At 39.4% G+C, this 15563-nt stretch overlaps 1 protein-coding gene across 20 annotated transcripts in view; it reads right to left on the bottom strand.

The window, feature by feature from the left end:
* Positions 1-15563, bottom strand: part of LOC138757878 (serine/threonine-protein kinase 32B-like) — a 267585-nt gene that overhangs the window by 21778 nt on the left and 230244 nt on the right. For all 20 annotated transcript variants that reach the window (XM_069925913.1, XM_069925927.1, XM_069925925.1 and 17 more), the window contains 2 exons: positions 4387-4490; positions 188-304 (listed from right to left, as the gene is read on the bottom strand). In XM_069925913.1, the coding sequence (XP_069782014.1) occupies positions 188-304; positions 4387-4490 (221 nt within the window). The remainder of the gene's footprint in view (positions 1-187; positions 305-4386; positions 4491-15563) is intronic.

Here is a 15563-nt window from a genome sequence, read left to right as displayed (position 1 = left end):
TGCTTCAAGTCTGTGTAACATTCCCCTCCTTGCATGTCAAAACAGAATGTTTTTGCATAATACTGAGAACACATTTCATCCAGTTGAGGTATCAAAACATGTAAAATTGATTTTTCTGATTCAAGTAATCTGCGCCAGGAGTAAGAGTACAGAGTACATGCCATAACCTTTCCTGTTCGTTCTTTACCTTTTTCACTAATGCCACCAATCCTTTGGACCACGTGGAGGAGTAGTGAATTTTTTCTGTGGTGATCATAAGAAATATTTCTTCCATTGGAGTGTTGGAGTGAATGTCATGTGGTCTCTGTAAGTCAAAATAGAAGAGAATTACATGATTTTTATCTTGTCGTTTCTTCAGTAAATATCAGGAGCCTTTACTAATGAAAGTCTTTCCCTTTAAAACAACAATATTAATATCAAAATAAAATTAGTCATAAGTAAAATTAATGCCATGATTGGGTAAAGCCTGCAAGTAGTTCCTGCAAGTAATTAGGAAAGCTAACAGAATATTATGTGTTATTACTTGGGGGATTGAATAAGTTTGTTCAAGTTTATTGTCACATTATAATTGGTACTGTGAGAATAGTTTGATTCATGAATAGTCCAACAATTCAACACTAACATGCATACAGAAAGTATGAAGTAGAAGAGCAAGAGCACATTAGTGTGTGGTGATAAAGCTGAAGGGTAAATTGGTATATAGAAAAGGCATCTTGAGATCACTGTAGTGAGGTTCATTCAGGGGCATGATAGCAGCAGGGAAGACTTGTCTTTGAACGTGTTGGTGTGTGATCTCAAGCACTTGAACCTTCTCCCTCAAGGGATGAGGGAGAAAAGGGTGGGGTCAGGGAGGGATGGGTTTTTCAGTATGCTGGCTGCCTTTCTGAGACTGCAAGAGTGTAGATAGAGTTGATGGAGAGGATGGAGGGTTGTGTGATATTCTGAGCTTCATTCAATTCTTCCGATCTTGTTCGGAGCAGTTCCCATGCTATCGTTCGTGTTCAATAATGAACCTGTAGAAGTTGTCACGGGGGACATGCTGAACCTCTTTAGCCTTCCAGTGAAGTAGAGGCATTAGTGTGACTGACCTGGGTCAGGTCAATGGAAATGTTTACCTATAGAAAGAAAGATTAGACTTCACTTATATTAGTCACTGGTGAGACCACACCTATGGTAGACGAGGCCATTTCATGTCTGGCCTCCACCTTGAGACCAGCTACGGAGTGGATGGAAAAGTGGGAAGTAACTTTTCAGACAGCAGCCCTAAAAGGCTGCTCCAACGTCCCATTCATATCCAGAGGTGCCTTGTAGCGCCCTGTAGATCTGACAGAAGTGGGGCAATTGGTGCTGTAGTGCCATTCATCATAAATATACAGCAGAGCAATGGTCGTCTTCCCTATCCATAATCCCCCACACAGCTGAAACTGCTCTATGGTTCCCAGAACAGTCCCAGCTGCATGGGGGATTATGGGTAGGGAAGATGCCCATTGCTCTGCTCCGAGGGCTCTCCGCTGCCCCTGACGTAGAGGGAGAGAGGTAAATGGGGAGATGGGTCACGAGCTGATGGCATCATCAGTCTGCCCCTAAACAGCCGCCTAGCGCAGCTGCCAATTCAGATTGATTGGCAGAGGGCTATGCTGCGGAGATGATCCCTCTTGGAGAGGGGTTGGAATATGTGGCTCGGAGTCCACCTCTGCACATTCAGAAAGGTAGGTGATTATGCATTTTGGGGAGTTTCCCTGCCTTTAACTCACAATTTTTGGGCTATCTGAAATGGTCTTTGGTCTCCTTTTATAAGGAATAATATAAATGCATTGGAAGGATTTCAAAGAAAGCTTCCTGGAGTGATAATTGAAATGGACATGTTGTTTCAAGAGGAAGCAGTTGGATGTGGCCTCTGCTACATCAGTGAGACCAAGCTCATATTTGGTGACCAAAGATCTATCTGCAATAGCCATCCTAAGATCCCAGTTTTTTGTCCTTCCCATTTCCACATCAACCTATCACTCTTCTGTCTTCTCCAATGACAGAGTGAGGCCCAATGCAAACTAGAGCAACACAATTTTATATTCCATCTGGGCAGTTTTTATCCCAATGGTAAGAATATTAAACTCTCCAATTTTATGTAACCCCATCGTCCTGAGCTCTTCTCTCCTGATCTGCCACCTGTCCTTTCCCCTACCCTTCTTTTTGTTCCCATTTCCACCACCCCTGTTCCATTATTTTTATTCTGCACCCACCCCTCCCCCCCAAGATACACCCATCTCTACCTCCACATTTCACCCCTGAATCCCCTCCCTCCATGTTCCATCTGGTCCCATTTTGCTTCTCTCCTGAATGACTCTCATTTGCACCATTCTTTAGTTATCAGATTCCAGAGTGGTAGACGTAGTTTCCACTCATCACCCTCCACCTTCATCCTCCCCTGGCTCATTTTATTTGATCCATTCCTTCTTTTCTCAACTCTTACTCTCTCCCTTTGTGTCTGTCTCTTCCCTATTACCTGCCTCTGTCTCCCAACTCCAGCCCTCACGCTCCCTAACAGTCCATCATTGTTCACCCCTCCCTGGTTCGCTAATCCCACTCTGGTCCCTGGCTCACCCTGCCCACCTTTTTCTCTTTATTACTTGCTATCTCCCCTCCCTATGAGCAGTCTTAATGAAAGGTTTGGATCAGAAACATCAACAATTTCCTGGGGAAGTTCTGCTAAGATTCTGATGCTACCGGAAAGACTGAGATCAGTGGGAAAGCCCCTCAAAAAACTTCAGGGTGTATTACCACATGGGTGGCAATGTGATTTATACAATAATGATTTACTAACAGAATCTGAATGTTTAGACTAAACAGCAATAAGAATGCCATTTTGAATAAAATTTATTTATGACATTTTAAAAAATCCCTCACCCCCACTAATGTTTCACAACCCACTGAGATCTAGCAGATTGGTTTTCCCTTCAAATCCCAGTATCGGGAATCTCCTGTGTTTTCAGATGCCTCATCTGTTCAAACTGTCTATGTCTCAACAGCGTAGAATGCACAAAAAAAAAGAACAATCAGGCTGGGAAGAGAGTTTTGCATCTGTGAAACCAAAAAAAACCCCCAGAATCAATGTACTTAGCAGCAAATTGACAAAAATGGGACAAACTAGGCTGTCAGATGTTGGATTGCTGCAACTATTTGGCTACTGTTACATAAAACAACCAGTGGATTCAAAGATGGGCTCTCTCAAGATCAAGGTCCACAACGTTAAGACCTTATTCCTTCCCCTGGGAGGAGTCATCTGGAACTGAAACGGTCACACCCTGCTCTTGCATTCAGATGTTGGATAATTGTTTTGGTAAACTGAGCCAATCACAAGTGCTTCCTTTCAATGCTTTGATCCATGGAGGCTAACTATGCCCTTTTCAGATTGAAAAATAATATTTTACCTCTGCCAATACTGCTTTAATCACAATCCATAATTAAAATGGTCAGTGCAGTTGCATTGAGCTTAATAAAGAATGAAAGTTTAAACCTAATCTCCTATCAACAAATTGTGACTTCTATGTAGCTATCCACAAAGGTTAATAATGAAATGTATGAATATATTGATGCCATAAATGAAACAGAAAAAAAAAGCTTTGTCATCAAATTATTATCCAAAAAAAATTACATAAAGCATTCTGCTGTCAGTGAATTTGGTTCAGAAGGTGGGAAGCTATTTGAATTTCTCACTAATTCCTTTATTAGATGCTACAGAATCCTAATTCCAGCGAGCAGTTGTAATTCCATTAACACAGTAGCAACATGGAATAATAAACCAAGCTAACTGACGAACAAAAACCTTGATTTCTAGGAGAGGCTTCTAGTGATCCAATTGATTGTTATCCAGGGCACTACACGGTGTGAAAGAGGAAAAGTCATTTATCAGACAATATAAATTTATGAATGGACACTACCTCACTTTCTCTTCTCTTTACACTTACTTATTTATTAAATAAAATCTATAGCTTTAATATTTGTACCTCCAATACTGCTGTAAAACAATGAATTTTGTGCCATGTTCATGACAATAAATTTTGATTCTTATTTTGAATTTATTCTTGCTTCCCTTACTTTAACTGAAAATTGGAGACATTGTGGATTATGAATTTATTGTGTCCTTTATGATCCAAACAAATCATTTTACATACCTACCATTGTTCATCTATTTTAAATGGTATTTATAAGTACAGTTTGTGATACGTTTTGTGAGTAACATTTATAATTAGACTTCAAATGGTCATAAAAGTTTGTGTACAATGTTGACTTTTCAACCACTAATTGGCAGTACTTTCACTGTTAGCTTCCAATTATGGTCAGGCAGTATTATATGAAAACACGTGTTGGCAAATCTCTACTCCTTACCCAGCCTCGCAACAGTTCGTAAGATGTTATTCCCAAGGACCACCAGTCCACAGGATACGAGTAGCCAGGGCGTCCTTCCAGAAAGGACTGAAAAATCTCAGGAGCTAAAGGAAAGCAAAATTAAGTAACATTTACCATAGAGCATTACAGCGCAGAAACAGGCCCTTTGGCCTGTCTAGTCTGTGCCCAACTATTTTTCTGCCTAAACAATGGAACTACATTCGCAACCCTCCAATCCCATGGTAGCACCCCCTCCTCCAGGGATCTTTGAAAAATCACTGTCAGTGCCCCTGCCTTTTGCTCCCTGACCTACCTGGGAAAAATCCCATCAGGACCAGGAGACTTATCCACCTTTATTAACCCTAGAAGCTCCAAAACCCTCACTTTACTAATCCCTATCCTCTCCATAACAGCCCTTTGCCCGTCTTATCTTGTAAAGCCCAATGTCCCTTTCCCTTGTGAATACGGATGAGAAAAAATTGTTCAATATTTCTCCCATCTCATATGGTTCCTTATATAGTTCACTGACCCCATCATCCAGTGGACCTATTCTATCCTTAACCCTCTTTTTACTGTTCATATATCTGTAAAAACCCTTAGGATTCACCTTTGCCTTATTAGCTATGGACACCTCATACCTTCTTTTTGCCTTTCTAATTTCCATCTTAGGGTTCTTCCTGCAATCTAAGGAACGACCATATATCTCCTCAATCCCCTGTTTTTTATATTTCGTATAGGCCTCCCTCTTGTCCCAAACCAACTTCTTAATTTTACCAGAAAACCACGGCTCCCTCGAATCTTTGGTCTTCCCTTTTGGCCTGACTGGAACATAAAAATTCTGTACTCTCAAAATCTCGCCCCTAAATGCCCTCCAAATTTTCTCTACAGCCTTTCCGGCAAAAAGATCAGCCCACACAACTCTCTGCAAATCCCTTCTCATTTCTCCAAATCTGGCCTTCCCCCACTTGAAGACTTTCAACCTCGGACCTGACCTATTCCTTCCATCATTATGCTAAAGCTAATGGACCTGTGATCACTGGATCTGAAGTTCTCCCCAACGCTCACCTCCATCACCTGCCCCATTTCATTCCCAAACAACAGATCTAACACTGCTTCCCCTCTAGTTGGCACCTCAACATATTGCTGCAAAAAGCAATCCTGAACACAATGCATAAATACTAAACCATCCTGCCCTCTTACTGACTGCATTTCCCAATCTATGTTTGGAAAATTGAAATCCACAACCAACTATTTCTACTGCACATCTCACCTATTTCTTGCACATTTGCTCTTCCAGTTCCCTTTCCCCATTTGGAGGCCTATAATATACCCCATAATAGTAACCTCCCCCTTCTTACTTTTCAGCTGCCTCCCTCGACGAGCCCTCCAATCTATCTTGCTTGCACTGGTGTAATGCCACACCTCCCCCTCTTACTCCACCAACTCTGTCACATCTAAAGCAGTGAAATCCTGGAATATTTAACTGCCAGTTACAATCTTCCTTCAACAACATCTTGCTAATGGCCACAACATCATAATGCCTCATGTCAATCCACACCTTTAGCTCATCCAACTTCCTTACTATGCTTCTCGCATTAAAATAAATACATCTCAGGGATCTCCTACATCCTACCTTTTACCTATCCTCCTTTCTACCATTCTCACAATTGTCACTACAACATCTTTTTATTACTTCCTGCTGTTCCTCGCTCAAATTATTTAAACATGTCTCTTTCCTTAGCCTACAAACCCTCTCCCTGCTATCCTGCCTAACTTGAAACCCTGTCCCCAAACATACTAGTTTAAACCACACCCCCCCCCCCCCCCCCCACACTGACAGCCCTAGCAAATGCCCCTGCCAGGAGATTGGTCCCTCTGGGATTAAGATGTAACCCATCATCACGGTATAGGTTCCATCTCCCCCAGCAGACCAGCAGCAATCATCAAAGACCCACACCACGCTGCACGTACTCTATTCTCACTGCTGCCATCAGGAAAGAGGTGTAGGTGCTACAAGTCTCGCACCACCAGGTTCAGGAACAGCTGCTACCCCTCCACCATCAGACTCCTCAACAACAAACTCAATCAGGGACTCATTTAAGGTCTCTTACTTTTGCACTTTGTTGATTTTTTAAATCTCCCTGTATTGCAGTCAATTTGTTTACATTCCTTACCTGTTTACAGTTCTTTATTTGTTTACATGTATACGCTATGTACATGGGTTTTTTTTGCACTTCCAAAAAAGTGGTAATCCTGCCTCACCCACAGGAAAATGAATCTCAGGGTTGCATGTGATGTCATGTATCTACTCTGACAATAAATCTGAAATCTGAAAACACCATTGCTCAAACACTGTTTAGATCTCATTTTAATAATTTTGAAAATAAACATTGTATTTAGTTTAGAAACAATTTATTGAGGACTGACACTTTAATTTGTGGGATTTTTAAAAATATAATGCTCAATTTTAGTTTTAGCCTTTTTATGCTTCATATTTCCTGTCTTGTGAGCCTCTCTGATGCTGCCCAGCTCAATTTACTATTGTAGCCCTGCTAACAATTTATAGTGAGTCATTGATGAGTTCCCTCTTCCCTGATATAATGAAAATCTAAGTGAAAATTTATAAGGTCACAGAAAATAGCTTGAGATTAGATAGGATTTTGAAATTTGGGAGTAGATATTATCAAGTCAAGTTTATAGTCATCTGATTGTACAAGTACAACCCAATGAAACAGTGTTCTCTGTTCCTCTGTGCAAAACATGCAGACACACAACCAGACATAGCACACATACAGACAAACAATATATTTGTAGGACGAGTATTTCAGCTATACAAATAAATAAATAAATAAATATTGGTGGTTTTTTTTAAACATTGAGAGTCTCGGATGGTTAGTGTGGTTCCTTTGGTCATTCAGCATTCTTGCTGCAGGGAGTGCACCACAAGGTCCAAAGCAGACGTTTCAGGAAATGTTTATTAGAGTTCTGAAATGGAAATCCTGTCTATTTTCTCCTCTTCATTGGGAAATAATGAAGCCAATCATTTAAGCTTCATGCGTAGTCATACACAATTAATGCAGTGCAGATAGCACATTCAAAGCTGGGAGTGATCTGCAATCAGTCTCATGTTGTTCATTCAATCCGCTGTCCTACTGGAATATTTAGAAAACCCGCCCTAAGTAATTTCTGATTCAGTCAAATGATATGGGTACTGCTACTATTCATTATTCATCATTCTGAAACATTTGGAGCCTCTGAAGATCTTAATAAAAGATTTTATATTCTAATATATTTTGTTAGGCATCCATCACAATAAACTCACTGACACAAAGTAGGAGCATAAATTTTACAATTCACGTTGTAATATAATTATCTAGCTTTTGAAGGATAAATAAAATTTCAGGGCAATTGAAATTAAAACCAAAAGGGAAGGAGAATGAAGGTTTTCAGTATTCAAACGCTTGATTAGAAATTATACTTTTGGAAAAAGTATTGAAACAAGTTGCTGTTAACCAAAGTATTCAAATTTACTTCAGTGTTTTTCGGAAGTTATCAGTTCCACAGATAATTTTTTGGCACAAAATTTCCATAGTTGAAACTGAAATCTGGAAGCATCTGTTGAATAAATCAGCCAAACTCTGCTAATCCATCATCAATCATAGAAACATTGACTGTCATTCATGATGGTTTGTCCACTGCCAGGACAAGTTTAATACTGCAGATAAATCCATATGCAGCCAAGGGCTTGCCAAGTTATATGGCAATATCATTCATGTTAACATCTGGCTTGTATCCATCGACAGAAGTTTGTCATTGCAGAACACAGTTAATCTGTACAAATTGTAAATGGTTATTCTTTAACAAATTCCCAATGCCTGCACTGGGAACATTATTTTTAACTCTCGGTGGATACTTCGTTTGATGAGTGGTGTTTGTTTGTTAATAGCTGCAGCAGATGAAAAAATGGAGTAGTGGAGAATGTCAATGAATCAAGCCGTAAACTCCCTGAATAAGTGATATTGTAGTCCTGTATTTAATTAACTCGGCCCAGAGAAGTAGCAAAATAGCCAATAATTTCTATCTCCAAGGACTACTAAATGTCATAAGATTATAACCCTTAACAATATTTACAAACTCTTAGAGAAAATATAAAACTTACTTCAAAAAGAGCAAATATTTTGAAAATTTAGCATTGCATCTAAATAATATTCAAGATTCCCTTATTGTCATGTCATTTTAAATTTCAGTTTTTAATTTTTTTAAAATTTAGACATACAGCATGGTAACAGGCCATGTTGCCCAATTAACACCCAATTAACCTACAACCCCATATGTTTTGAAGAGTGGGAGGAAACTGGAGGTGCCCCCCCCCCCCCAACCCGGGAAAACCCATGCAGACATGGGGAGAATGTACAAACTCCTTACAGTCAGCATGGGATTCAAACCCTGGTCACGATCGCTGGCACTGTCAAGCCATTGCGCTATCATTAGAATTTAGTTCAATCAAAAGAAAAATGAAAAGAGCTGAAGACAAAATGCAAAGCTTAGAGTTGGTCATGACAGAAATAGGGAAAAGAGTAGAAAATGTGGAGGAATGAGAAGCAGCTGTAGAAATAGAGATAAATGATTTAAGAGGGAAGTTGGAAGAAAGTGACAAAAAAATTAAGGAGACACAAGAAAATTGTCCCAGAAAATTGACGTATTGGAAAACTACAGTAGGCGAAACAAATTAAAAATAGTGGGCCTGAAAGAGGGCAAAGAAGGGTCAGATATGAAGGAATTTATAAAAGGATGGATCCTGAAGGTACTGGGAACGACAGATTTACATGAGGAAATAGAAATAGAAAGGGCGCATAGCATAGAGCACTAGTACCGAAACTGCCACCACATCAAAAACCAATATCCATATTGGTAAAACTTCTAAGATATATGACAAGAGAAAACATACTGGAGCAGGCAAGGAATAGAGTTAGAGAAGTCAATAAGCTGTTGGAATATAAGAGACAAAATATTTTTTTTACCTGGACATAAGCTTTGAACTTTTAAAGAAGAGTAAAGAATTCAACACAGCGAAAACGATCTTATGGAAGAAAGGTTATAACTTTATATTAAGACATCCAGCTGTACTCAAAGTATTTATTCCTGGGTAACAGAATAGACTGTTCTCAGACTCAAAGAAAGCCCAAGAATTTGCTGAACATTTGCAGGACAGGAGAAGAGAGGATTAGGAGTGACAAGATGGCAAGAAATTATACAAAAATATGTTATAATATAAAGTAAAGATAATGTATATATAAAGATTTAAAGATGGAAAAGAAAAGGGAAAGGAGGAGAAGAAGGGAAAAAAAAAGGGAGAGCTTTGTTATATGTAGAAAAATAGTGTTCTCTGGGGGTGGAAGGATAATGGTCACTGAGAAATCAATTGATGCTTGCTAGTAAGTTCGCAAACCAAATGGAAAGGGGAGTTGTGGTTGCCTAACAGGGGACAAGGGGCAACCCAAGGGTTCATTTGGGGTTAAAACCAAATGTGGGAATTGTTGGGGTATTTCATGTTTTAAGGGCATTGTCATATATTGAGATTAAAAAGGAAACCTTAAAGAACCCATGGAAAAAAAGGGAATGGAGGTGGCGAGGAGGTGGAAAAGAAGTGAAAACAGAGATATAAGATAGCCACGTTGAACTATATGACTATAAACATTAATAGAATACATAACCAAATTAAAAGGAAGAGGCTACTAAATTTACTGAAGAAAATAACATAAGAAGTAAAGAATTAGGTTTCAAAATGGATAAAGCACAAAAAAGATTCATTATGCTAGCCTTAGCAGTAGCAAAAAAATGTATAATGTCAACTTGGAAAATGGATGAGAGCCTGAGAATACAGCAACGGTACATGGGAATTAATAAGTGTATTCCAGTGGAAAAAATAACATATAATTTAAAATACAAAGTTACATTGTTTGAAAAAATCTGGGAACCATACATGGAACATAACAGAAAGAGAAGGCCTAGGTCTACCACCACCTAAAATGATAAGAAGATAAACACGATCAGATTTAATGTGTATAAGTAGATGACAAGTCTTTCTTGTTTGTTTTCTTTTGTATAAAGATGTTTTTTATATGTTCAATATTTACTGGTTTTGGAGGGGGGGTGGGAAGGTGGGGGGGGAATGGATGGAGGAAAAAAGAGAAAATGTCACTGTGTATATTTAAAGAGATACATCTGTAAGTATTTTGGTTGATATGGTTCATAGTGCGATAAATAAAGAATTACAAAAAAAAATTTGTTCTCTTTTGCAGAATAATTTATGTAAACCGCCTTACAAAATAAATTTAAAAATGCAAGAAAAAGTCAAAGTAAAGCAGTGCCTGTGGTCCATTGTTCATTTAGGAATCTGATGACAGAGGGATAGAAGCTGTCCTTGTGCCATTGAGTGTCCGTCTTCAGGCACCTGTACCTCTTTCCCGATGGTAGCAGAGTTAAGAGTGCATGGCCTGGGTAGTGGGGGTCCTGGAGGCCAGTGGCTGCTTTTTTAAGACACTGCCTGGTGTAGATGTTCTCGATGGAGCCCATGATGTCATAGGACAAAGTAACACATTCTGGTGATTTTTTTCTTCTTCTCCACCTCCGCACCAGACAGTGATACAACCAGCCAGAATGTTTTCCATGGTACACCTTGAGAAGTTTTCGAGAGTCTTCGCAAATGTACCAAATCTCATCAAACTCTTCTCAAAGTATCTGCTAGCTAGTCTTCTTCGTGATTTCATTGACATGGAAGGTCTAGAACAGATCTTCGAAGATATTGACACCAGGAATTTGAAGTTCTAAACCCTTTCCACTACAGTCTTCTTGATGAGGACTGGTTCATGTTCTCCTGACTTGCTCCCCTGAAATCCACAATGATCTCCTGGGTTTTGCTAACTATGAGTGCAGGATTGTTCGTGTGACACCACTCAATCTATCTCCTTCCTGTACGCTTCCTCATTGCCATTTGTGATTCTATTGACCACTGTAGTGTCATCGGCAAACTTGTAGATAGCATTGGAATTGCGCCCACCCACACAGTCATGGGTGTGGAGAAAATAGAGCATTGGGCTAGGCATGCATCCTTGAGGTGCACCTTTGATGATTGTCAGTGAGGAGGAGAAGTTGTATCCAATTCGTACTGTGAGGAAGTCTTCTGATGAGGAAGTCAAGGATCCAGTTGCAGGGGGGGTGGGGTACAGGGGCCCAGGATTTGGAGTTTGCTGACCAGCACTAAGGGAATAATGGTGTTAAAGGCTGAGCTGTAGTCTATGAAGAATTGTTTTTAAGATGATCGAGAGTTGAGTAGAGAGCAATGATATTGTATCTGCCATGGAGTAATTGTGACATAGATGAATTGCAGTGGGTCCAGTCCTTTGCTTAGGTACATGTTAATTCTGCCCATGACCTGCCTCTAGATGTTAGTGCTACTCATTTGAATTATAATTTTGATGTATCTGCATAAAGGAAAGCAGCAAAGGAATACATTACTGCCAAATTGTGAAGAGAGTAAGTAGAGCATGAAGACAGTGCCAAATGCACAATTTGCTATTCAGTACATACTCAGTCAATCAAAATTGATTGGTATCGGACCCACTGGAGAGGCAAGCTTGTTCATTTCCTTCTCATTTTCACAAGTAAATGAGCATATTTACATGCAAAAGCAAATACGGTGAATTCCACTGATTAGTTTTCTAATCATCAATGCTATCTCTTCACTTCTACTCACTGTTCCACTATATATCCTCAAATAGTAGTGGCAGTATACACTTCCTTATCTTCCTTCACTGTGAGGTTACGCACTGGGTTTTCACAGAGCAGTCCAGACCTGCGCTGAAGGAAGCTTTGCTGAAGGTAGATAGAGGGAGATGAATTAAAACTTACTGCCAGTACCATTCAAAAATAAGTTTAGGAGCAGAAAATTAGAATAACAATTCCTGAAACTCTCTCAACCATATTTCCTTTATTTCCTGCATATCTGCCCTCACGTCCCTTGTTGAGGATTGAAGATGGTACTGATCTGCTGGTACTCACCTTCTACTCCCATCCACTATAACAATTAGCACAATATCCCATGCTATTTCTGCCAACTCCACTACCTTCCCCTCCCCTCCCCTTTCTAAATTTCACAGGGACCACTCACTTCATGACTCCCTAGTCTGCTCTTCAGTCACCACCCACATTCCTTGTCACATGGTCCTTTCCCATGCAAGATTAAATTTTCCAGTTTGAAGTAAACTGCCCTCATTTCTTTTTAATTTAGAGATTCAATACAGTAACAGGCTCTTCCGGCCCACAAGCCTGCGTCACCCAAATACACCCATATAACTAATTAACCAACCAACCATGGAATGTGGAATGTGGGAGGAAACAGGAGAACCCAGAGAAAATGGATGTGGGAGAACATACAAATTCCTTAGAGAGAGCGTTGGATTCAAACTCAGGTTGCTGGTACTGTAACAGTGTTGTGCTAACCGCTACACTAACTGTGCCTCCCTTGTGTCACCCCATCATTGTTTCCTTTCATATCTATCTCTCCTTATTTCTGTAAAATACCTCCTCATATGGTCAGTATTTACGAACTTTATCACTTTATAGGTCTTAATAATTACAGTAAAGTATTTGTCTTACTCTTTACGCCCCCCTTAGCTCCATTTTCAGAAGTGTTTCCGCTGACTCCTCTCCCACTCTGAGAAACGGTTTCTGACCCAGAATGTTAACTGATTTCTCTTCACACAACTGTAACATGACCTCTCAACTTCTCAACTCAATTCTCTGACTGATAAAGCCAATCTGCTAAAACCTTTTTGACCATCTTACCCATATGTGGACGGTTCAATACACAGGATCCTGCTAATGTTATCCTGATGCAGCAAATGATGTTATGATAACACAATACACAGTTTCTGCTATTAGATTCTTGAATGAACAAAGAACCACAGACACTGCCTAACTTTGATTTTTTCTTGCACTATTTTTATTTTATTTTGCAAGGTGGTTTATATAAATATTTGGACTGGGATGCTGCACCAAAACAACAAATTTTGTGACATGTTCATAACGATAAATTCTAATTCTGACATTGCCCATTTCTTCACTTTACAACATACACTGTGCGGCAAGGTTAGCGTACTGCTATTGGAGTGTCAATGTCCTGCGTTTGAATCCATCGCTATCTGTAAGGAGTTTGTAAGTTCCCCTTGTGACTTGCGTGGGTTTTTCCCAGGTGCTCGGGTTTCTTCTCACCCTCCAAAAACCATACAGGGTTGATAGATTAATGAGGTGTAAGTGGGCAGCAGGGGCTTCAATGGCCAGAATCAGCTTCTACCATATTGTACATAAATGTTTAAAGAATTTTAAATAAACAAAAATACTGGAGCTCCAAGGTGGAACCTAAAATCTTAATGGAATAGGTATAAGAAAGCAAGAAGAAAATTGCTTTGAAACCATTTAAAAGGTGATCATTTTGACTTTGATCACGACTTTCACAGAATTCAGATTCTATTGATCAAAATATATTTACAATCATCTTCCCAGCTTCCATCAGTGTTTGCAGTCTTTTTACTTCATGTCCTTTAGTGCCTCATACTGTGATCTCCGCTTCACTGATTATTTCACACATCAGTGATCTAGACCACTCACTACACTCGACTTTATCAGGGAATGATTACATGGGAAGATGGGAGTAGGTACACAGATCTCTCCCCCCTCCACACCTGCCCCCACATCTTCCCCCTCTTCCATGGAAATCTTTTACGTTGCTCTGTGCTTGAATCTTTTAAAATGTGAGACCTTCCACACACAGAGCTTGGCAAAGACACAGCAATGAGCATAACTCTCTGTAGCTCCTGCTGGGGAGCACACAGGTGCCTGTTTAGTGCATGTATCTTTTAGAGTGTTCAGGATGATATTTCCAGACTCTGCTTCTTTTACAAATTGGATTTTTATTATTATAAATAACATGAAATGTACCAGAAATGAGTCAAGACCATTACTTAAGGCATAAATTTTGTATTCAGAAAGAATAGTAATTATAAAGTCTATAAAAGAATCCTATCTCTTGATCATAAGCATCTTATTTCAGAATTTATTACTTATTCAGAATTTTTTTTTTTCATTTTTGAGAAGGAGGGACCTGGAAGAAAATAAGCACAGAGCTAAAAGCTGCAGCAAAAATTATATTTAAATTTAAGACGTACTTGAAATGTCAATTACTAAAGATTCCTATCCACAGTTTGGAATTCCTGTTGGCTTTCGACAGCAACCATGGAAACAGGTATTCTTTTCTGTCTGATTATGTTAGCTTTGACTTTATAAATGGACTCATTTATAAAGGGTGACCTCAAGTGATCCTTTGGATTTCTTGTCTGAAAAGACATTTTATTTTTCATATTTCAAAGGCACTTGCGTGCAATTGATCTGACACAGACTCGCTTCTGTGTGAATCTTATTTTTTTTTAAATCACTTTCAGAGGGAGAGCGTCCCTGCCAATATTTATTGGTGTCTTTAGTTGTCCTTCAAAGGGTGGAAGTGAACCTTTTTTTTTGAGCTGTTGTCCAGGGAGAGCTAACTTGCGAATTCCAGTAAGGAATGGGATTTCTAAGTTAAGAAATGGAGGCTTGAGCACAGAAACCCAGTCTAACACTTCATTGTAGCCCTGAAGGACCTGTACTGTAATCTGTCAGATGAATTATTCCTCATTGCTTTCTCAGGTAGATTTAAGAGACAAAATGGACAAATGATAAAGTAGTGAAAACTGCAAGTTAAGAGAATGTGGTCTGTAACCAGAAATAAAGATAAGAATAGGTTTAAAAGGAGTATAAATACACCATCAGAACAGTGCCTGGACCTGTTCTGTGAGAAAAGTGATATCAACCGTGAACTTGATATCATACCTAGAAATCTGTAATGTCCCAAATCAAAAGGTGCCTTTTTTGGAATAGTGCAAGTAGGAGAGAACTACCTCATTCTTGCACTGACCTCATCCTATTATAATTGGGCCACAGGAAAGCAGGGAGCTGAAGAGAGGTGAGAAGACTTTCAAGGTAAGTGATTTTCCCATGGTCATCCAAGCTTTCATCAGGTCCTCCCACCTCTTTTTCCAACTCTCGCAATGATTTGATTGAGGTTGTACTCAGCTTCAGAGAGC

The sequence above is a fragment of the Narcine bancroftii genome, chromosome 3, assembly GCF_036971445.1.
Source record: "Narcine bancroftii isolate sNarBan1 chromosome 3, sNarBan1.hap1, whole genome shotgun sequence".
Taxonomy (NCBI): Eukaryota; Metazoa; Chordata; class Chondrichthyes; order Torpediniformes; family Narcinidae; genus Narcine; species Narcine bancroftii.
This window is presented reverse-complemented; position numbering and strand designations above follow the sequence as displayed.